This window comes from Penicillium lagena (assembly GCF_028827675.1).
Source record: "Penicillium lagena strain IBT 129212 chromosome Unknown utg000005l_segment0_segment0, whole genome shotgun sequence".
In the NCBI taxonomy this organism is placed as follows: Eukaryota; Fungi; Ascomycota; class Eurotiomycetes; order Eurotiales; family Aspergillaceae; genus Penicillium; species Penicillium lagena.
In genome coordinates this window covers 1,081,922-1,103,671 of record NW_026623226.1, presented here as the reverse complement: position 1 = coordinate 1,103,671, position 21,750 = coordinate 1,081,922, and the positions used below count along the sequence as shown (strand labels likewise).

At 53.5% G+C, this 21,750-nt stretch overlaps 9 protein-coding genes across 9 annotated transcripts; 3 read left to right on the top strand and 6 right to left on the bottom strand.

Moving 5' to 3' along the window:
* Positions 1-500: 500 nt before the first annotated feature.
* Positions 501-5,505, bottom strand: N7510_007130 (ubiquitin-ubiquitin ligase UFD2; the record flags this gene model as incomplete). The annotated part of the gene is made up of 7 exons (XM_056979055.1): positions 501-1,475; positions 1,564-1,724; positions 2,056-2,139; positions 2,214-2,363; positions 2,425-4,468; positions 4,531-5,412; positions 5,476-5,505. 7 exons carry the CDS (start codon positions 5,503-5,505, stop codon positions 501-503), a joined length of 4,326 nt encoding a protein of 1,441 aa, XP_056832098.1.
* Positions 5,506-6,094: 589 nt separating this feature from the next.
* On the bottom strand, positions 6,095-7,285 carry N7510_007129 (J domain-containing protein; the record flags this gene model as incomplete). The annotated part of the gene is made up of 3 exons (XM_056979054.1): positions 6,095-6,633; positions 6,686-6,955; positions 7,018-7,285. 3 exons carry the CDS (start codon positions 7,283-7,285, stop codon positions 6,095-6,097), a joined length of 1,077 nt encoding a protein of 358 aa, XP_056832097.1.
* Positions 7,286-7,637: 352 nt separating this feature from the next.
* N7510_007128 (uncharacterized protein) lies at positions 7,638-8,120 on the top strand (the record flags this gene model as incomplete). Its single annotated transcript, XM_056979053.1, has 2 exons — positions 7,638-7,698; positions 7,783-8,120. 2 exons carry the CDS (start codon positions 7,638-7,640, stop codon positions 8,118-8,120), a joined length of 399 nt encoding a protein of 132 aa, XP_056832096.1.
* A 110-nt stretch (positions 8,121-8,230) lies between these two features.
* On the bottom strand, positions 8,231-9,103 carry N7510_007127 (nicotinate-nicotinamide nucleotide adenylyltransferase; the record flags this gene model as incomplete). Its single annotated transcript, XM_056979052.1, has 1 exon — positions 8,231-9,103. The coding sequence occupies one exon, from the start codon at positions 9,101-9,103 to the stop codon at positions 8,231-8,233; it is 873 nt and encodes a 290-aa protein (XP_056832095.1).
* Positions 9,104-10,097: 994 nt separating this feature from the next.
* N7510_007126 (uncharacterized protein) lies at positions 10,098-10,884 on the top strand (the record flags this gene model as incomplete). Its single annotated transcript, XM_056979051.1, has 2 exons — positions 10,098-10,529; positions 10,594-10,884. The coding sequence occupies 2 exons, from the start codon at positions 10,098-10,100 to the stop codon at positions 10,882-10,884; spliced, it is 723 nt and encodes a 240-aa protein (XP_056832094.1).
* Positions 10,885-11,655: 771 nt separating this feature from the next.
* N7510_007125 (uncharacterized protein) lies at positions 11,656-13,032 on the bottom strand (the record flags this gene model as incomplete). The annotated part of the gene is made up of 1 exon (XM_056979050.1): positions 11,656-13,032. One exon carries the CDS (start codon positions 13,030-13,032, stop codon positions 11,656-11,658), a length of 1,377 nt encoding a protein of 458 aa, XP_056832093.1.
* A 372-nt stretch (positions 13,033-13,404) lies between these two features.
* N7510_007124 (TCP11 family protein) lies at positions 13,405-15,385 on the bottom strand (the record flags this gene model as incomplete). The annotated part of the gene is made up of 2 exons (XM_056979049.1): positions 13,405-14,433; positions 14,486-15,385. The coding sequence occupies 2 exons, from the start codon at positions 15,383-15,385 to the stop codon at positions 13,405-13,407; spliced, it is 1,929 nt and encodes a 642-aa protein (XP_056832092.1).
* Positions 15,386-16,551: 1,166 nt separating this feature from the next.
* Positions 16,552-18,269, top strand: cp9 (putative serine carboxypeptidase; the record flags this gene model as incomplete). Its single annotated transcript, XM_056979048.1, has 2 exons — positions 16,552-16,852; positions 16,900-18,269. Coding segments are annotated over 2 exons (1,671 nt in total), but the record flags the coding sequence as incomplete, so codon positions are not given.
* Positions 18,270-18,475: 206 nt separating this feature from the next.
* On the bottom strand, positions 18,476-19,168 carry N7510_007122 (class I SAM-dependent methyltransferase; the record flags this gene model as incomplete). The annotated part of the gene is made up of 1 exon (XM_056979047.1): positions 18,476-19,168. One exon carries the CDS (start codon positions 19,166-19,168, stop codon positions 18,476-18,478), a length of 693 nt encoding a protein of 230 aa, XP_056832090.1.
* Between the last annotated feature and the right edge of the window lie 2,582 nt (positions 19,169-21,750).

Below are 21,750 nucleotides of genomic sequence, written 5' to 3'. Positions count from 1 at the left end.
TATTGAAATACGTTTACACTATCCACCCCACCAGTCACAGTCTCCGTGATCGGCGAGAGATCACGCCATTCGACAGGCGTGGTGCTATTGTTCTGCGACTGTTTACATACAAGCCCTTGACGTAGGGGGCTCATACATTTAGGTCCAAGGTCATTAGTATGTACGAAATTTGGCCAGAGAAACATGAACAGTGGAAGAGCGACTAATGAGAGAGGGAGAGAGAGGGAGGAGAGTAATGTACTAAATAACGAATAAGACTGTCGGGTAAAAACTGTCTTGATTGACTACCTAGGTATGAGCTCTACCACTCCATATCTACTACATAGCAGCATGTAGGATATCAGCATGTGAATGATATGCCCGGCACGGCGATACAGATTTCAAGCTATCAGATATCAAGTTTCGACAGTAGCTATTATTACCTCTCCGACTATGTACTCTACCAACTCATTTCGACTACATAGCAACCTGTAGGCCATCAGCATGTAAATATCATCACATCACATGCACGCACACCCCGGCACAGCAGCCCCCCTGCCAGCAACAGCCTCCTCCCCAAACTTCTCAACATACCACCTCCGGCCCCAACGAGCATGAGGCAGCATATTCGCAACCGCATTGACAACAAACAACACCCCCGGAAAAGGCAACGGCACTGCCAACCGATCCGCCAGCCACGCGGTGGGGACCAGCCAGGGCGCGAGGGTAAGCGGGGGCGCGACGAGCTCGCTCCTGGTTGCGAGCGACGCACTAGTCGGGGAGAGAGGGAAGACGGCTGTGCCGGCGAGCGCGAAACCTACCCACTCTAGCCACTCGAAGGCGTAGTGCGGGTATAGGATGTAGCGGAAGACGCCTTGGCGGGGCGGAAGGACGTAGACCTTTGCGCACTTGGGTTTGGTATTGCTAGCGTCATTGTTGGCGTCGTCGGTCTTTTTGGCGGATTGTTTGGCGGCGGACTCGCGACGGAGCTGGAATAGTTTGCGCTCGGAGTAGATGTTGCCTACCATGCCGAGTGCGAACACTACAACGCCTACAACGGGCAGCATATCCGTGACGACGGGGTGCGAAGTCGCCAGACCTGCGCCCGTGCCATCGGTCGTGTACCCCGAGACGGGAAGCGCGTAGCCGCGCAGCCAGCCGGCAATGCACGACGAATTGAACCAGTTAAAGCCCATAGCCATGGTCATGACGAAGACATGGATGGGGGACATGCTAGGCGCGGCGAAGAGTGGCGAGATGATAGCGCGGTTGAAGTAGTGGATGCAGTAGAGCGCAGCAACGAGCTTGTTGATTGTTGGCAGGTCTGCGAGCGCGGGCAGGGTGGGCGATGGGCGCGTCAGGTTGTACAGGAGGTTGATTGGGCCGACGATCTCCATGGCGCACCAGGCTAGGCGGCCTGGGAGGTTGAAGATCGACGAGCTCAGGGAGGTTTTGCCAGCTGGGTGCCACGAGATGAGCCATTGGAGGGTGGTGACCTAGATAGGGTTTGTATCAGCTTAAGATCTGGGGGATCACGGATCTGGGGAGTGGATCTGGAGGTGGTGGTGGGTAGGACGAGCTCACCAGAGGGAAGTACTGGAAGCTGTTTAGTACGACGTGCCAGGCTTCGGGGGTTAGCGGGTACAAGTCAGCCCCGGAGGGCAGGGGAGGCCCAGACAGAAGAGACGGTGGCACCCATTGGCGTGTGTAGAGGAGAGATGGAGAGGAGAGGGAGGAAGGGCGGTCTATGTCGTCAGGTCCACAAAGGGAAGCAAGCTAGTGATGCAATGGGCGGTGGCGGGGCCGATCAGTTCGATCGGGGATCAGAGGTACAAGGAACACGTACTTTACCCCGTTATTCCACATTCCTTAATTTACGGAAGCCTTGTATGGATTTAGGGTTAGTGCGGCGGCCAGGAACAGTACAAAGAGACAGGGATATTCAGAGCAGAGCATATATGAGAATGGAATCAGCGATGATGGTATCTAATAACCCCGGTCCATCTATGGAGACATCATATGCAATGTATCAGCCGCTGTCTTCGACGACATGTGTTGATGTTGATGTTGATCAACCCGCTGTCGTGTCCATGCGATCCTTTTGCTTAGCTGCCATTCTCTCCGCCTTGAACGCCGCGATCTTGGCCTTGAGCTCGGTGTCTGTGGATCGGCCAATAAGTCAGCTGTGGATATTTTGAGAGAGAGAGAGAAAACAAAAGGGGGGAAATTCGTACCAGGCACAACATCCTCCATCTTCAAAAGAACACGATTGAATGGGTCGTGCGGGTCGCTGAGGAGGTGCGACCGGATAGTCGCGCGGTCAATGGAGACGCGGGAGCTGGGGAGGATAACGGGGTCTTCCATCAGGGTGAACATGAGGGGATCTGCATAAAGATTAGTTTCAAAATACGCTTGCAAAAATGCGCGAAACTGGACGGAACATACCCAAGAACTCATCCGGCATTTCACCCAGATCCTCCTCGGCCTGGTCATCAATTTCCTTAGCCTCTTTCACCTTCTTCTGCAATTGGCCCCAAAGACGCAATTCTTCCGGAGATTTAAGCGACCACTTGCGCAGGATCTCAGCAGCCTTCTCGAAATTCGCAGGCTTATACGAGCGGCCATCACGCGCAACAGCCACAATGAAATTCTGCTTCGTCATCAGATTCAAATAAACGTCGATGATCTCGCTGAGGAGAGACCGTGGACTGAATCCGTATTCCTGTATATTGTCGACGCGCAGATTGGAGCTCTTGGGTCCCACCATCGCGTCGAGATTGTAGTCCAGCATGTCGGCTAGGCGCTGTACAATCTCCGGCATGGTGAAGGAGTCGGCGAGTGCCTCGGTGAAGAGCTTCAGCATCGCAACTGTTTCATTGGTCAGTTGCATGTAGGACTTGGCGCTGCGCTGGGCGGAGGAGAGGTTCTCTTCGCGTTCCTGGCGGGTAGTTTCGTCCATTGAGTTGCCAGATTGGCTAAGTTCAGCTTGGGTATTGCGGATTGTTTTGAAGGCGCCGAAGGATTCATCCAGCACGTAGGTCACGTCGTTGAGGAGGAGGTTGACGAATCGAACGAAGAAGTCGAGGTTCTCCTGGGCTTGCTTGGACAGTTTCTCGCGGTATAGGACGTTGGGCCAGATGCATTTAATGATCTGGAAGATCTCGTATCGAATATTGAACTTGTCAAAGAATTGCGTGTGGGTGCCGGTGTGCTCGGCCTCGATGTAGAACTTCATGATCGCATGGAGGAGATGGTTGTTGGCAAATGGCATCGAGCTGAGAAGGTCCACAAGCGCGCCCCGTCCTCCCCCGGGCCGGGGCCAAGTTCCTCGAAACAGGATGGACACCAGCCCGGCCTTGAGATACGGGTTTTTAATATAATCGGAGCTCTCAAGGAATGTGATGCACAGCATGACCAGCTCATCACCCTGGGTGGCAGTGATGATCTGTGGCATGCACCACATAATGAATTTGAAATTGCTGACAATGTCCTCCAGGAAGTACTCCGGCAGACATTGGAAAACCTCTGGCTGTTCCTCCGGAAGAGGCAGAGTGATCTCTTCGCGAGGAACTTCCTTACGGGAGACAAGCCTCAGAAGCCAGACTGTGACATATCTCATAAACAGCATCGACCGAGCCTGCCACTGGTCATCAAACAACACGCCCTGGAGACTGTACTTCAAGGCCAGGCCCAGGTCGAGCTTGTCCTTGTATCGCTTGAGGGCCTGCTCAAACACCCGCAGCTGCATCGGATTGCCTGCCCACTTGTGCCGCTCAAGTTCGAACTTGGTGATGGTAGATTCCATGTGTCGGAGGTCCTTCTCGAGCTGCTCCAGCTTCGAGGTTAGTGATTCACTGCCATAGTGATGAGCGGCAACTGTCAAGAAGAAAATCTCCGTGATAAAATTGGACGTCCCCTCAGCTTTTTTAGCATAGAATGCATCCGAGGCGTGTTGATCTGCGTTGATTTTCGTCTCATCGCGCATATCCACCCGCGAATCCCGGTGGAGGTATTCTGCATCGACTCTGTCGATCTTGGTGAAATTGGCATCCATGAAAGGCTCACAGAGTTGGTCCAGGCATGTCGTAATGTTGAACATAAAGCCATCTGAAGATACCTGCTCGGGATCGACCTGCATTGCGCGCCGTTTGTGATTGATATTCAGAGCCGTGGCGAACCAGTCCAGCACGCGATCGCGTGCCTCCTTCGAGGCCCGAATCATGTAGTTGATCACATCGAGAAGGTCAGAGCTGAGCATCTGCTGCATCATGCGAAGAGACCGCTGGGCATTTAGGATGTATGATTGATCGCGGGTCTTTGGACTGGAGAAGTACGTCATGGTCACCGCTCCCTGGAGAGGCGACAGGCTAAACCATGGACCTAGGAGTGTTGCCTTCTCAAACTGAGCAGCATCCTTTGACGCATTGAAAATGGATGACTCTGTGATCGCACCCGCAATGGCCGCGTGACGCACAAGATTCCGCAATGCCTGGAAAGATAATCGGTAAACGCCTATTCGGTGGCTATTTCGGGGGTGGGAGGGAAGCATACCAGAGCATAGGGCTTGTAGTCATCATTAACGGTCTTAGACGCAAGCTCCGAGCTCAGCACCTCTACAGCAGAGATAAAAGCCGGCTTAACGCTCTCATCCTCCTCAAACCGTTTAACCGCCTCGGTGAGGAACTCAAAGTCGATACCCTTATCATCCTCGGGCTCGTTCAGCAGATACGGTGCTAACGGAGACAGCTCAGAGGACTCGACGCCAAACATCTCAGGCATGGTAATGGCAAAGATACAATAACTCATACAGAGCCGGCGTGCCTCCACCAGAACCTGAAACTTGGGATCATCATCGCGCGCACGCCGGAACCCCTTGTGCAATCTGGCAACTCGCTTCCAGCACGGAATCAGGTAGTCCAGTGGACGTTGGCTTTCCGCCTTGGACGCAGCTTCCAGGAGCGCTTGGTCCAGGACCGCGGTCTGGATGCGCAGCTCCTGGCCCTCATCTTGCAATTCGGCTTGCAGACCGGGAAGATAGATCAGGGCGTTGCCGTGGATATCGCGCTGGCGGTCCTCGCGCAGAGTTAGCTTGAATACCGCGCTCAATGTCCGATCCTCGAAGGCTTCTATGCTCTCTTCGGGTTTTGGTGGCGGGGGTGTTTTAGAGGTGGATGGGCCAGTAGAAGGGGGCCGTTCTGGGCTTGATGTTGAGGTTGAGGATGTGACCGGAGTTATCTTGATTCGTTTTGCTTCTGTCTGTTGTTGCTGCGGGGTGGAAGATGTGGCTGTCGGGGTGCTTGGTGTCTCGGTGGACTGTGGAGCGGGCAATGGCGGTTGTGAGGGGGAGGGTGTGGATAGGTTCTGACTGGGGTCGGAGCCACTTTCCGCGGATGGGGAGGGGTTGGAGAGTTTGGCAAGACGCTTGTTTCGGATCTGAAAAAGAGGTGGGAAGTTAGCCTAGTTGTGTAGTCGCCGCGGGAGAGGGGAGCAGCTTACCTTGTCCGCATCAGAGAGTGAGTCGGACATCTTAAAAGGAATAGGTGGGCCACCGCGGGAGGGATAATGTTTGCAGAGTGGCCAGGTGGGTGTGCAGCGGCGGAGGTAAATGACAGAGACCGGCGAAGAAGGAAGTGGAAGATCAATATTATGTTGAGTCGGGGTATGATGTTACTTGACTAAGCACGGCGTGAGGTTGAGATCAAAGGTACTTGGCTCACGTGGGAGGTTGTCCGCTTGAACGAAGTACCTCTCATCACAGACTTTATAACGTCTGTACTTTTATTTGAACTAGACGGGACTGACCATCACAAACTCGGCATAGACCTCCAGCAAAGAGAGTACTTGACTTGCACCCCAGCCTTTTTAAATCAGTTAAGTGCCACCCAGCATTAATGTATATATGCATTGCTTGATCAATTATTCCAGTACCTTGAGACTCAAGAGTCTAGAAGCACCCGGATGCATTCAAATCAGAGGCACTGTACAGAAAAAAAAAGGAAAAGAAAGAGATTTAAAGAATCCCAAGACGCCCATCGTATCGTGCTATCAAGAAAAGCACCAAGTCCAGATAAGACAGGATGCCCTAAGGAAAGGAAAAGACGGGATGTTGGTAAGGTCAGTATCTCCCCTTCAGCTGCTCTAAGCGGCGACAGCTCTTCAGTTCCATAGCCCTGGCCTCCTTCATCTTCTCGACATCGGGGAAAAACCAGCCCTGCGCCTCTTGCATTTTGCGTTCGCGCACCTGCACCTCGGTCTCGCATTCATAGCGCAGCGTAGTGACATAATCGACCTCGACGCGCTGGTCTAGTTGGCGGAATTTCCGGGCGCTGTAGTCCTCCACGTCGACTGGGTTGACGTAATAATTGACGTTGAGTTTGGGAGTGGTGCGGTGCAGTGTGTGCGGTGGGACCGCGGCGTCGAACCGATAGGATGGCCCTGATGGGGTGGAGGAGCCAGTGAAGAAAGATGAGAGGAGCGGGAGGACGAAGAGAAGGAACAGTGGGAGGAGCTGTCGGAGGAAGGACCACGCATCGGCTGGTTGCTCGGACTGTCCTGCTGCTGCTGCGCGCGGGCGTCGACGCGGCGCCCCGCCACCAAACTGGTGGACGCGGAAGCCGGGGCCGCCGCCCATGTTGAAGACGAACTGTGGGCCACCTGGATAGACATTAGATTGAGATCACCTCTTGGTTTGTGTGGCAAAACATACCAAATGGACTGAACCCGCCACCACCCATGCCTCCAAACCCAGCACCGTTGAAGAATCGGTTGAACAGCTCCTCCGGCGAGATCTCTTCCTCGAATCCAGGACCACCTCCTGAGCGTGGGAATCCACCACCACCACCAAATCCGCTGAACGGCGACGCACCACTGGCCGCCGACGCGCCGGGATTGAACCTGCTATCGGGATCACCCCCGAACTTGTCATACCGCGACTTCTTATCCGCGTCCGAGAGAATCTGGAACGCCCGCGAGACCACTGCCAAGGTGTCAGAAAGCAAAGAACAAACAGATAACAACCTCAAGAAAAGTGCCACCCACTCTTGAACGCCTCATCCGCGCCGTCATACCCATTCTTATCCGGGTGCGTCAGGAGACTCTGTTTCCGATAGGCCTTTTTCACCTCATTCTCTGTAGCCGACTTGTCGATAGAGAGGATCTCGTAGAATGCCGTCGCGGAACATTTGCGGATGCGGATGACGGCCGCCTTTTGCTCGGGTGTGTATTTGCGGTCCTGGTTGCCTTGTTTGTGGTCGCGCGATCGCGCGCCATCCTTGGCGTCGGAGCCAGATGCCGTGGCGGACGGCATGGTGGTCTAGAGTCGGGCCAAACGAGGGAAAATGACGGTGATGGATGGATGAAGGAGATGTGGTCTTTTCCTTTTGGGTGGCGCGGGCCCGCGGAGGGAAGGGAGCCAATCCTGTAGCGAGAGAGGTGGGTGGTGCAGTGTGAGAGACACTGTTGGCCGACTCGGTTTTATCCGGGGGTGATTTTCTTGGATGTTGAGAGAGCGAAAGTGGAAGGAATGAGAGGCTGACGGGGTCGAAAGACAAGTCAGTGAGTCCGTTACGGGGGAAAAAGACGGAGGTATCGGCGGCGCCAAGACATCGCCTTCTTCCACTACATCCATCGACCGCGAACTAGATCAACACCACCACATCATGACCAACTCAGTCGAGGACGCAAAACAGACGCTGGTGCAGCGCTTCCGCGCATGGGGAGGTACTACATCCAACGATTTATTCATTCCCTCCCGGTTCACGGGAAACACTGACGGACTGACTGACTGACTGACTGACATCACAGAAAACTCCTTCCCCCCAACCCTCCTCGCATCCCTCATCACCGCGCAACACATGCGCCCCTTCCAATTCTTCCCTATGCTCTTCCCGCCTGTCCTGCTATTCACAAGCTACGCCAACATCCAGGGCTTCAAGACCGACAGCGCGGGGATCAGCGCCGCGTGGTCGGGTCTGTATCTGCTGCTCGCGGGCCGACGGCGACAGCCGTTTATGCAGAGGTGGGGTGCGAGGGGGATTGTGCGCGGCGCGACGATGGGATTGTGTTTGGTGAATATGGTGGGTGGGGGATTGGCGTATACGTTGGGGAAGAGGGAGGAGGAAGAGGACGGGGATCAGGCGTGAGGCGAGGTAATGTTCTCGGCCTGTGTATTATACGATCCGAGACGAGGGGGAAAGGCAAAAAGGGCCTCGGAGTTCTTATTATTATGTACTATTATTCTGCCTACTTCAATCTACGAATATGGACGCTCATCCAGAATAAACCGCCGGGTCTGCTCCGGAACCAACCACTCCAGATCCCGATCCCGCCCTTCCTGCACCGCCTCTCTTGCCTTGGTCGAGCTAATGGGCTGCTCACCGGCGGCCTTACCCTCCACCAACTGAATGCGCTGCGCCCACTCGCGTTTCCCGCCCTCTCCCTCGCGCTCACCTCTCGCCAACCCCTCCACAAACGCGCGCTGCTCCTCCACTCCACCCCAATCATCATCCGGCCGCATGGTCACCCTGAGCCGATGCCGCGCGAACATCGGCGCCAGCGGCTGCAGGGTATGGCCCGGGGGGTAGTATTTGGGATTGAAGATGCGGATCAGGGTATCGTAGCCCGTGAGATGGATCTGTTCGAGCGGGGAGGGTGAGGAGTAAGCGTCCGATGCATCGATGGACGCGGCCTTGTCGACGAAATAGGGGTTCTTCGTCACGCCGATATCGATGACCGGCAGGCGAGCACGCTGAGCGAGTGCCGACAAGCCAGCCGTCGCCGGGTCCGGGTTCGCGGCAAGATGGGAGCGCAGATCATGCGCGAAGAGCTCCATCATTGCGAGGCGGTCCTCGAAGGAGGCCGGCTTGGATGGTTTGTCGGCATTCTGCGTGGCGAGGAGGAGGAGTAGCCGGCCACTGGTCTTTTCTTGGAGGGCCGTGCTGGCTATGTGGAGGTGAGCGAGGGTGGGTGGGTTGAAGGAGGCGTCTAGTACGTATAGCGTGGTGGGTGGTGGGACGGGAGGGCCCGATGGGATGGTGGCGAGCACATCGAAATCCTTGGTGGAGGCGATAAAGCGCTTCAGGAGAGCGGCATAGCGGGCCTTGGGCGGATGGAAGGAGGGGGACATCCTGCGTGTGTTGTTAGTTAGTGGGAGGTGGTCAGTGGCTGGCCGATAAGATAGTCATTGTGACCGCCTTCTCGACTAGAGAATTGGCGTCCGCAAGGTCTAAGGGCCTGAACTTAGCCAGTATACTCCCGATTGGTCATGATCTAGGGAATCAGTCTAGCCCTGTGGTGTTGCTCATCACTACTGGCGGAGTCCATGTCCCTAGTATACCATTGTCGCAGAAGGAGAGCACGGCAGACCTGTCCCACCCACCGAGCAGCCTAGACGCCACCGACCAGGCCGGATCGTCCGTGCGACCCGCTATCAGGACGGCATTTTATGATGAGTGGGAACGTGCAATATACCGTCGAGTGGCACGGGCGACTGGTCGACCATGGCTGGTTTATGTGAAACGGGGACGGCCCAGTCCAGGCGGGGGGCAAGGGATAGACAATTCTTTGGAAACAAGCGATGGAAGCTAATTTTTGGGGCCCCACTACGTTACTCTATCTGCGATGGCTGCAGAAGTTGCAATACTATTCACTTGGGGGATCTGGAGACAGTTACACGACAGAGAGGGTGTCGGAGATTTAGTTATCGTGTTTGGCGGAACAGCAGTACCGGTAGGGATGTCAACGGCTGTCGTACCAGGGAAAGAAGAAGGGAAAAACGAACAGTCCCATCGAATGAAAATGATGCGGGTCTGGCCGGTGCCTGACACAGTGGGGCGGGCAGGGGTACTTCGGTGGATTATGCAGTCCCCGTAGTGAACGCAAGTACCATATAGATCCACCGCAATGTATGGTCGAGACTTAATATCGAAGGGTCTGTCCCTCCTTCTGCTACCTACTTCAACCTGCCACTGCACCTTCACTTCTTCTCTGTCTGTGTCAGAGAACTTCCTTTCTTTCTTCTTCTGCCATTCCTTCCTTTCTCTCTGCGAATCGACTTCGCACCCCCGACATTCTTTATTTTATCTGTCCACTGACATTGACTGTCACTTTATTTCTTCACCATGCACTTCATCAATAAGATCTCTGTCGCCCTGCTGGCCTCGCTGGCTGCCTCGGGTGAGGCTACCCACCAGGGTCTGCACGCCCGTCGCTTCAACCCCCGTGCTGTTAACGGCACCTCCTCGGTGCTGGTCACCCCGACTCCCGTCCACTCGTCCACCCCCTCCGTCTCGCCCTCGAGCAGCAGCGTGGTGGTGAGCTCCCCGGCCTCCATCCCTCTGGGCACTGGCAGCCGTGGCTCGGGTGCTCAGCCCACTGGCTCGGGCGATCTCACCCTCACCTACACCCTGGGCACGGGCACCTCGACCAGCGTGGTGACTACCACCGTCCACCGCACCACTACGGACTATCACACCGTCACCGTTGAGCCTGTTCCCACTAGCTCCGGTGCCTGCAACGGCGCTACCGTGACCGTGACCGAGACCGTCACTGTGGTAAGTTGGCGTTGACTCCCAAGCATCACCCATGTAAAACATTTTATACTGATCTACTATATAGGGCGCTGGTCCCACCGATGCCCCCGGCGACAACGGCCACCATGGGCACCACTGGGGTGAGGAACATCACCACCACCACCACGACCATGACGGCGAGGGCGCGACTGCGACCAGCACCTCAACTGAGGTTCCCACCTCCACCCCGACCCCCTCGTTCTCGCGTCCCGCCCATGGCAACGGCACCCTTCCCTCCTTCTCGCGCTCCAGTGTCGTGGCCTCGTCCACTGGCTTCGTGACCAGCAGCAGTGGCAAGGGCACCTACCCCACTGGCTTCCGTCGCCGCTACGTCTAAGCTAGTTGGACTAATGTAAGGAATCGAGACGAGAGATTTCACATCTCTTCATCTCGCTACATACTAGCCTGTCTGTCTGTCTGTCCCTGATGCGAAAGTGAACTTTGACCGGATCTTTCTTTCCTTGCGCCTGGGGCGCGGTAGTTACTGCCAATTTCCCCTTCCTGATGGTACAACCAGACGTTCTTGTTTGACAATTTACCTTCTTCATTTTCTCCATTTCTTCTGGCGCGGTGATGTCCTCTCTGCTGGTGGATGGCTCGGTTAGGTGTCTCGACAATTTCTCACCCGTCCACTCCAGCGAGAATCACCAACGCAATTCATTCGCTTCTTCTTTTTCAATAGACCATCGTTTCCCCTCGATTCACTTCTTTCTCATCTCTTCTTTTCGTCTTCTTTTTGACCTCGAAAAAAGTTCTCGTATCAGCGACGGGTGTCCTTGGAAGGTCCAAGGGATGGTCGACTCGCTGTGCAATGTCGGGTGGAAGGATTACATTGTACAAAACCTCGTTCTTAGTTTCATCTTCTGATCTGTGTAGGTAGAAGTGAGTTCAGGACTTGAAATCTACTCTTCGTGCTTGATTAGATTAGCTTTGATTTAGCCTGTGGATCACTTCCTGGCTGTTCAGATTAGGGTTGTGGTGGCTGAAGAATACCTTGGCATTCTATTCCCTGTTTGTCTATCGTTAGATGAATGTACAATGAGTCAGAGTATACACAACATAATGTACCACCCCTGGAGACACCTAGATAAATACCGACAAAACTCACTCAAGAGCCCCCATCCCACCCCCTCGCAATCCGCTCCCGCATATCCTGCCATTCAAGCCAAGTCACACCCTGCAGCAGACAATCCGCCAGATCATCGAGTTTCCCCAGGGTGATGGGCTGCTCATACTGATCATCATTCGATTCTTGCTTTGTGGGTTTCTGCGTTTGCCCTTTCCACTTCCGCAGATAGGCACCAGCAAGACTCTGTACGTCAGCCTGCTTCTCATCCAGGATGAACTTCTGCACTTCATCGCCTTCCCTGGCAGCAGCAGCAGCCGCTTTGGGGGTCGTTGCTTGGGACCCGGGTCCGCGGTTAGATGATGCAGCTAGTAACCACCGTCCCACGAGGTCGATCTTGGCTTTTTTCACCTCCCTCGCATTCATCTTTGGCTTCTGCTTGTCCCCTCCACCATCCTTATCCCCGTTCCTTTTACTTTTCCTTTGAACAGGCCCCCCAGTTCCAACCCCCATCCTACCCTCGGAATCAGAATCAAGCCAATACCTAACCACCCTCTTCGGCTCAACTCCCCTGACACAAACACCCGCAAAGTCCCCACCGCGCTCCTGGCGCAACGCATGCAAGATAGCATACAACATCCCCTCAAACACACCAACCCGCAGCGTCCATTCCTGCACGGCGCTGCTCCCGCCGGAGCGGAAGCGCTGCCGCTCGATTAGAATGTGCGTGGGGCGGTAGACTGATAGCAGGCTTGTGATGAGAGTGTAGGCGTGCGAGGCGTAGAGGGGTGGGGAGAAGGGGATTGCTGTTGGGGCGGGGGGGTTTTGCTTTCCCTTTTTAGGGGGTGAGGGTGAGGTTGGGTCTTCTGGTGGTGGGCTGTCTTTTTCGAGAGCAGGGGTTGGTGTAGATCTCCCTCCCAATTCCACACTCCGAGCCAGATCTAGTCCTGCGAATTCCGAAACCGCAAGTCGGCGCCACGCTGTTAGTTCCGGCATCGCAGGAGTAGCCCCAGGACCCTCTTCACTGCTAGATTTCGGTATGCGCAGATGAGCGAACGCCAAATTCTGAATCCCCATATCGATACTCAGGATACTCCATTGCTCCCGTGGACTAGAACGGGAATGGGAATTGGAAGTATTCCCGGTATATCCTCCAGACCCGCTATCACCATTCCCATGTCGGGATGATACCAGAGTACTAGCGCTTGTACTTATACATGCAGACGTCTGCGAGTTCTGCTGGACAGGAAATTGCAATTGCAGCTCCGTTTCAATCCTGCGGATCAGATCCCCTTTCGTGCCTGAGGACTGGATGCCCGTTGCGCGGGCGATGCGCTGCAGCTGTGCGGCTTTTAGGAATGTCAGCCATGAAGCCGGAGAGGCTGATGCGGTTGAGAAGAGAGTGGGGGAGAGACGCATTGGGCGGACGAGGAGCTTAGTATGTGGAAAGACGGCGGTGTTCAATTTACGGCAACAACGCGAGCGGAAGGGTGCACGGACCAGGATCGCGTTCATCGGTGTAGATCTTCGACCCATTCCAGTATGAATGTGGTACACCGGCCAAGGATTGCGTGAGTTCAATGGCATTGCAGCACAAAAGAGAAAAAAAAAAGTGATATGCTTGACTATTGTTACATAGACCTCTAGGAAGATTGCGCCTTCTATCGCCCCCAAAATATCCAATAACCAGACAAAGACAACGGGAAAATGAAAGAAACACCTGGCCCAAAACCCAAACTAGACAATGCAAGCGCTGAAGAGCGATCAATCACGGAAGACACGAAGAATTAACTATAGTAAGCTCAAGTTCGGCGGGTCTTGCTCCTCGGCGATCTCGTCGTGGAGATAGAGGAGCGGAGCCCAGACACGCCAGTGTAGGACGCCCATGTGCGCGAGGCGCATGCCGACGCGGTCGATATCGTATTGTTGCGGGGATGTCGAGGTCGATGTCGATGATGAATAGGAGGAGGATGCTGCCGACGTCGTTGAGGAAGAGGAAGCCGTCGAGGCTGGTAGTGGTGCTGGTGGTGGGGGGTTGGTTCGCTGAGAGTCGCAGATAGCCAGGGGGGAGAGAGGCAGGTATCTACGCGCCGAGGCCAACGTCGCCGCCAGGATCTTGTCGCGCATGCCGTTTTGGAAATAGCGGAATAGCTCCGACTCGTTGGACAAGTGCCATTCCAGGGCCTCTTCGATAGGCCCAATGACCTCGTCGGCGACGACGGCGTCAAGACAGCACGCCGCGCATGCAAACCGGGCAATCTCCAGCGCGACACAGCGCATATTCCGCAGCCAGCAGGCCCCGCCGCGGACATCAGGGTCGTCGTCTGCGCTGGCGATGCGTGCGCCGCCCGACCCGTCTTCCAGCAGTGACCAGATCCGCGAGCGGAAGGTGGAGTATGTCTCGGCGGGCGCGGAGAGATACCGCTTCTGCGTGTGCACGTACGACTCGAAGATATACCAGGCCACATCGAGGTTGATCAGGTTCTGCACCGTCGAGCGCAGCTGCCACAGCCGGTCGGAATCGAAGAGGAAGGTCTCCGGGAAGTCCTCCGGCGCGTGGAATTGGAGCAGATGGCCACTTATCCCGCGGAAGAGCGCTTCCAGTGGTTTGAAGTCTTTCCCTGTCTCAGTTTTGGTGGGAGACCTCGTCTGTTCGTCTTCATGCCGGGCTGCTTCCCGTGCGGCGAGGTACCAGAGCCGTGCGGATTCGACCTGGAATGTGCCGTGGCTAATTTTGCCTTGGAAATACTCTTGCAGAAAGGGCACCGTATCTTCGATGAGAAGGACCCGAAATGCGCGGATCTGGTGGTTGGCCACGTCCTTTTGAAATGAGTCAATTAAGAATTCTCGGCTCCGGATGGAAGAATCTTACCAGCTTCATTGCCTCCAAAATGGCGAACAGCGTCTGCAACCCATCGACGATCTTATGTGGATCTTGTGATTGCGATCCTTCGGTGATCTGCTCGACCATGCGGTCCGCCCACTCATCACGCATCGGTGCGCAGTGTGTCTTGAAGAGAGCGGCCAACCACGTTGCCAGCGTCACCATATCCAAGACTCCCTTCCGGATCTGCTGCATGAGCAGCGGTACTTCGAGGTTTTGCGTGACGCTGGCATGGTCGTCTCCTGGGACCAAGGTCTTGATGACATCCTGCAAAGTCTCGAACATGGTTGGCAGCCGAGGCTCGAATGTCTTGTGCGTGCCGTCGGTTTTCTCGTCGGGGATAGCGTCGGTGTTGGCAGCACAGAAGGAATAGATAGCGATCTCCGCCGCTATAGCATCCCAGTAATCGGCGGCCTCTTTCCGCTTGCGTTTGCCCTTCTCACCCTCCAAATCTGGCTTGAAGTGCAGGTCGCGGTCGAAGTTGGCGTCCATGCGCAGATTGATATTGCTCATGATGCAGGGCAGGTCGAGCTCGCTCAGCGTCTTCTTCGTCACTGGCGGCTGTCGTTTTGCCTTACTCAGTAGCCGCACGTTGCGCGAGGACAGCCCCAACGCTTGTGGGATAGTCATGGCTTCTGGTGAGGGCTTGGAGGGCTCCTGGGGAGCCCGTGGAGCAGCGGCCGAGGCGGATACATGGCGGGACGCTCTGGGGGGATGTAAGAAGGTCGGTTTTTGGCGACGGCGCAGCGGTTGCAAGTTGGACGGAGTGTCATGATGGCTGTGGGAGTCGGATCTCTCTTTCGACCGACCGCTGCCGGCCCCGTAGGCGTCCAAAGGCCCTTCACCTTCCTCCTGCTTGCGGGCCTCTTTGGTGCCCTGGAGATCCATCGTTGGCTCTCCGGGCTCTGGGATATAGTGTCAGACGAAGGTATTTCAGCGAGACTCAGTCATCGCTCCTTACCACTAAGAACGTAGTGTCTAAATTCTGTTGAATTAAGCGCCCTATCAATGCATGCAACTTACTTGGGTGTGTTGAAAGAACGCCGCTTTGCCTGAGGCAGACAGGCAGCCACTCGGTGGGTGAGGCGTGCGATCTGCGCTCGATGGTCGCCTCGTGTTGATTGATGGGAACTCCAAAATTCAAAAAAGAAAAGACCAAAGCACAAACAGCTAAACTCGGAGGATGGGGGCCGCGCAGGAACGGGAAGCAAACAATGACCAGAACCACCCAGACGAACGATTGACTCGCGCAAAAAGAAGAGAAAGAAAGAGAGGGAAAAAATTCAAAAAGCGACGGAAATGATGGGGCCGACTGATATAGGATCTTAGGGACGTTTTCAACATGACGGGAGCAACATCGGCTCATCAGAGTGAGGCTGCCCGGATTCGGGGGGACGCAAGCAGAGACCACATTCCAGCTGCTGCTGCTACCCGATCGATGAACAGAACAACGCAAGTTAGCTCAAAGGTTAGTAACAGGGGAGAAAGGAGTGGACACCGCCATTTTGCGATCGGTGATGGATTGAGAGTGATGATCCAGGAGGTGGTCCATCCCCATCCAAGGGGTGATAGATCGAGCGACGCCTCACTTTAGCACTGGCCCACTCCCTGGCACGGCCCACGCGAGGACTCGCCTCACCTAGATCATTGCGCGGGGAACTGCCAGCAGTTATGATGCGGTCCGTTTGGCGATCTGTCTGGCCTGTCGGGATCGACTCCAGACTTGGCCAGGCTCGGGTTTGTTCTGGGGGTACACATCCAAAGGGGGTTCCAGTTAGGGCTTCGGATTGGGTGTTTAGTTGATTCCTGAGAATGCAGGCATCAAGGTACCCCTTAAGAACTAGTTTGGATCATCATTGATCAATCGAGGAGACCGACCTAGATGCAGTCGGTTGATGACTTAGATTGTTTTTCTCTGTTCAGTTTCTCTCCCGAAATAAAATATCGCCGTGCCCTTAATGAAAACCACCCATCCTTATTGACACCAGAATCCGGACATCCACCCGCCCTGAATAAGCACTTCACCCGCATCGTCAACATGGCCTTCCAAAAGGACGGAAGAAAGGATCGCTCGAATCCCATTCATCGTATCGAAAGATTCGCTGGTCATCCAGCTCGTTCCGGCCATGGACATCGCTATGATACTGTACGTCCTCCAGGTACTCTGGACAGTCGGAAGAGGTCTACTCTCACGATCAAAGACCGCCCAGTTTGAAGTCCACGCTTTACCAAATAGTCCGTCTTTACCGACCAGTTGGGCGGGTCGATTACCAGTACCGGGCACGAAAGATGGGAATGCGCTCTTTTTCTGGCTGTTCCAGAGAGAAGACCCGGCCTACGATGACAATCTGATCAGTGAGTTCTGCCTCGAGAAAGGGTATTGAAATACACTAACGATGCAGTCTGGTTTAATGGCGGACCTGGGTGTTCGTCCTTGATAGGACTGGTCAACGGCAACGGGCCGATCTCCTTCGACGGCAACTCAACCCAACTGAAGCAAAACCCTTATTCATGGACCCGGCTCGGCCATGTCCTGTACGTGGACCAGCCCGTGGGAACAGGATTTTCGATAGCTAGCAGTCCTTATCCGGTGCACGACAACGAGCGGACGACGGCCGATTTTACGCGGTGGCTGCATTTGTTCTTCGCGTACTTTCCGCATCTCCAATCAAAGCAGATCCACCTCATCGGCGAGTCTTATGCGGGCATCTACATACCTTACTTCGCAAACGCTCTTTTAGAAGGAGAATATGCGCTCCCGCTTCGTCTGAGCTCAATGTCCCTCGGCGATGGGTCCTGGGGCAACGCGGCAGCCATGTCCTCGGTAGCAATGGGTGCGTATATGCGTTCACAGAACGATCTCCTCCAGATTCCGCAGGATGTTATGAACATTTTTATGGAGGCAGATCAAACCTGCGGGTTTGATGACGCTTTAGCCGAAGCAGCCGTCTTTCCTCCCAAAGGCAAAATTCATATCCCGGGCAACCTGGGGAACGTCAGTTACCGTCGTCAACAACAGCAGCAGAGGCGTGACATGACGCTAGCCTTAGATGGCGAGTGCGACATCCAGCCCACCACCGCAGCCGAGGTTTACACCTCTATCTTCAACTCGACCTGCTATGGCCCATGCGCCACCTTCTCCACAGCAGTGGACTATCTCCTAGCCAGGGGCACAGACAAACAAGCCTGTTTCGACGTCTACGACATCCACCACGACTGCAACACCATCGACCCACTGCATCTCCTCGAAGCATACTTCAATCGCGCGGACGTACAAGCCACCCTTCACGTCAAGAACAGCAGCACATACAGCCCCTGCAACCCAACCATCCTGAGAACCCTCCTCGAAGCACCCTCACCAATTCCACCAGAGTACCATCTCCTCCCAAACCTGGTAACAAAGCATAATATCTCTCTGCACCTCTATTCGGGGGAATGGGATATGCTGATCAATCACCTCGGCGCGGAACTCTCCATCCAGAACATGACATGGCGCGGTGTGCAGGGTTTCTCGCAGAACCCGTCTCGATTGTTTTATGGAGATGATGCCGTGCCGGCGTTATCTTTTTCAGCTACGGAGAGATCACCGAAGGCGACGCTCGCCAAAACTGTCAGAGCCAAGGCCTTGGGAGGCGTGGCGGGAACGTGGGCTGCTGAGCGCGGAGTATCGTATCATCTCTTTCAGGGGGCAGGGCATAGTGTCTTTGCTAATAAGCCGCGCGAGATGTTTGCTTATGTGCGAGATGTGGTGGTTCACGGGAAGGCGGGTTGAATTTGGGGATGCATGGGGGTGTCAATAGGGGAGATGGGCATTTGAGAATACTGTCATAGTTTCTGCTGTTCAGGAATGAAAGTAGTACAGAATTGTACCGAATATCGGATCAGGGAAACAAGAAAACACATCTTGCCTCCAGTGAATGATTCAAGTAGCGGTTAGCTAGGAGTGTCGCGTGTGCTTATTACATTCCATAGTGTCCTTCAGACTGCCTTCTTAGCTAAGATCCAATGAAATTGGACGTTGCGAGAAACCCCATTCTCTTCTTCAATATCAGTCACCACCTCATCAATCACCGTTTCAAACCCAATATCACCGAGGATTGCTCTCGTCTTGTCTTTTCCCCATCCACTCCAGTACATCGCGCCCTTCGTACCCCCCAACCACGACTGGTTAGAAGAGCCCTCAAAACCCTCCGCGGCGAAATTGGCCAGGAAATGTCCTCCAGGTTTCAGCCACCCGTAAATGCGATGCAGCATGGCAGTCTGCTCATCTCTTGGAAGATGGATAATGGAATACATAGCCAACACAGCATCGAAGTGCTCTTTATCGAAATTTAATTCCATCATGTCGCCTTGAATAAGCCTCACTGACTCCGGGAGGCGCTCCTTCGCCATGGCAATCTGTGTCGCAGAGATGTCGTTTGCGGTTACACTGGTGTTTTCTCGGGAGGCTAGAAGTTCGGTGACTGGCACGCCGGCGCCGCAGCCTAATTCCAGGATATTCATCCGTGGTGCCTCCTTATTTGGATGACTGTGGTGTTTCAGCATGGCTTCGACATACGACAGCCGTACGCCATGGGTTGATTGAGTCCAGGTTAGATACGTCGGCGCGATATCGTCGTAGGCCTGTTTTATGTCGTCTTTGATTTGGGGGGTATTGTTTGGCTCGCTCATATTGATAGAGTGAATTTGGAGTTGCAGTTTATTATTTGACCGATGGTTATCAATTTAGAAGAAAAATTGGGCTTCGATAGGTTGGGCTGGATTGAGTCGGTCCTAGGATAAGAAGTAATTTGAAATCCAGTAATAGGGACCCCCTCTTGAGCGGATGATTCTATAAAAATGACTCATTTGGGACTCACTGGCTACCGGTTGTGCAAGAGAGAGGTTAACCACAAATGGATTAGCACTGTTTCAACTTAGGGCTTGCAAGCGGAAAAGTGGGCAACCCGATTTCGAATCTTGCGGGGATAACCTCTTCCACTCTATATTTTGGGGATTTCTTTCTTCTACAAATGTATATACGCAGGATAATGTCTGGCGCCCCGTGACTTGCTCCTTAGTTTTAGTGCTCACTGCTTGCTCCCTGAGTAGAACTGAGCATGGCCCTGAGCGCCCTAATCTGCTCACGGTGTATGACATAATCACAATGGCCTGCTCACTGAGCACTCGCTGACTGCTCACCTGCTTCTATAATAGAACTCCTTTTCACAAGGCTGTTAGCCTAGACAAAGTAGATGTGGCTCATACTCTTCTTGCTAAGAACGCTGACCCTAATATCAAATATTAAGCGGGGAACATGCTATTGAGAAGGCCGAGCCCAGCAGCAGGACAGCATTTGCTAAATAGTCTTGTAGGACACTGTACACTAAGAAACTTTTGTGGCCTTCTAAATTCTATTGTTAGTGTCTATTCAGACACGCTGCACCTTAAGAGAACTCAAGTCAAAGGACCAAATTCGTTTGAGCCGCTTCTATATACATTAGTCAGCGAGCATAGTTAACTATAACGTTAGTCTCATAGAAGAGCCATACTCGTTGAAACTTAGTAGAACAGAGGACTTTATCTTTGAGGGTTGTTAAGGCCTCTAGAGTTTTTATAAGTGGTTGTCATGTCTTGCAGAGTGCTTTAATGCTGTGATGTCAACCCTGGTGTTGCTAATGGTGAAAGCGGGTCATCATGAATGTTAGAAATTCCAGGCTGGAATATTATTAATTCGTGAGGGCGAAAACAAGTAAAGTGAGTAAAGTGTCTAAACTAGCAAATTTAAGTACGTGGGTGTGCTTCGAAATACCGGAACCGTGTCAGCGGTGAGGGCCCCTGGGGAGGGTATATCTTTGGTCGCGATATATATTCTGATTCTCGTTGACAATAAGAACTGCTGTGAGCGTGATTAAATCTGAATCGCAAGCTAACAGAAGCTCTGAGAGATTATTGACCACTCAGTCACCAAGCCACAACTTCAAACCTCAGGTGGGCAAACACAATAAGGCTCCCTGGGGATACTCGACGAAAAAGACGCACAGCATGATGCAGAGGAAATGCGTCCGGTCAGAAACCCATATGGTGCAGCGTCTATAACCCGATGCGATGCGCTTCGTCGACGACATGCCATCTGCCCTATGGTAGGATCGATCTACCGGGAAGAAGGGATTATCAACTCAAAAATTATAATCCTTACCGTTCGAGCCTTCCTAGACTTCCTGTACTGTAGTGCGTACTGTAGAGCCATGGATGCGTAATGAAAGGAGTTTCATCCAAAGTCATGGCCCAAGCTATACTGCGTGATAACAATCGCATCTCTGCCGTAGTGGATACAGTGAACGTCGAACTAATTAATAGCGTCCAATAGGGCTGCGCTCAAGTGAACTTGGGTAGACTCGTAACGCGCATAGATACGTAAAATGGCAAACAAAATAATTCCAACCGCTTTCGCCTTGCGCGATCCTGGTTCGATGCAACTCCTGTTCACCAAGGCTGCATCCACTGAGGGTTGGCATCAAACGATAATAGCTTAACTCTGCTGAGAAAAGCTGCGGCTAACTGTTGAAAATTGAACAAAATTTGCGTCAATATGATTGCGTTCAGGTGAATTCAGCTGGACAAGACAACTACTGCAATGCTGCGATAGATACATCCAATGTCGAACACAGGTGGTAGGTCTAAACTCGCGTGATGCCATCCCGCAGCTAAACGACCATCGATGCAACCTCTGTTGAACAAATGAGCGGCATCTAACGTGCTCTCCTCAGGTAAACTTGACTGGAATTTTCTTATTCAACATTCATTGTTTTCGCCGCAAATTGCTGCGGGTTTATTACACAGTCAAATCAAAGTTCACCTCCACCGCGTTGGTTTCATCCTTGCTGTTCAACATTGGCTATATGAGGTCACGTACCAACGACCATGTAGGCAGCTATTACATAGCTGAGAGCTTGGTGCCCACCGCTTTTAGTTGAGTGGCTGGGATGCCTTCTTTCTTACATACTTTATTCAAGGGTCCTTCTAATTTCTCAGTTTTAGCCTTTAATACACGAATATCAGTCTGTAGAGCATGAAATGTCGACATTGCAGCATCAAAAGGAAGTATCGGCAGGAAACATCAACAGGATTAATATCAAATCGAAGTATCGACAGTATAACATAGACAGGACAACATCAACAGGACGTCATCAGTAACACAACATCGACATGACAGCACCAGCAGTGAGCATTAACAGGTAATGTCGACATGACAACATCGACTGGATAACATC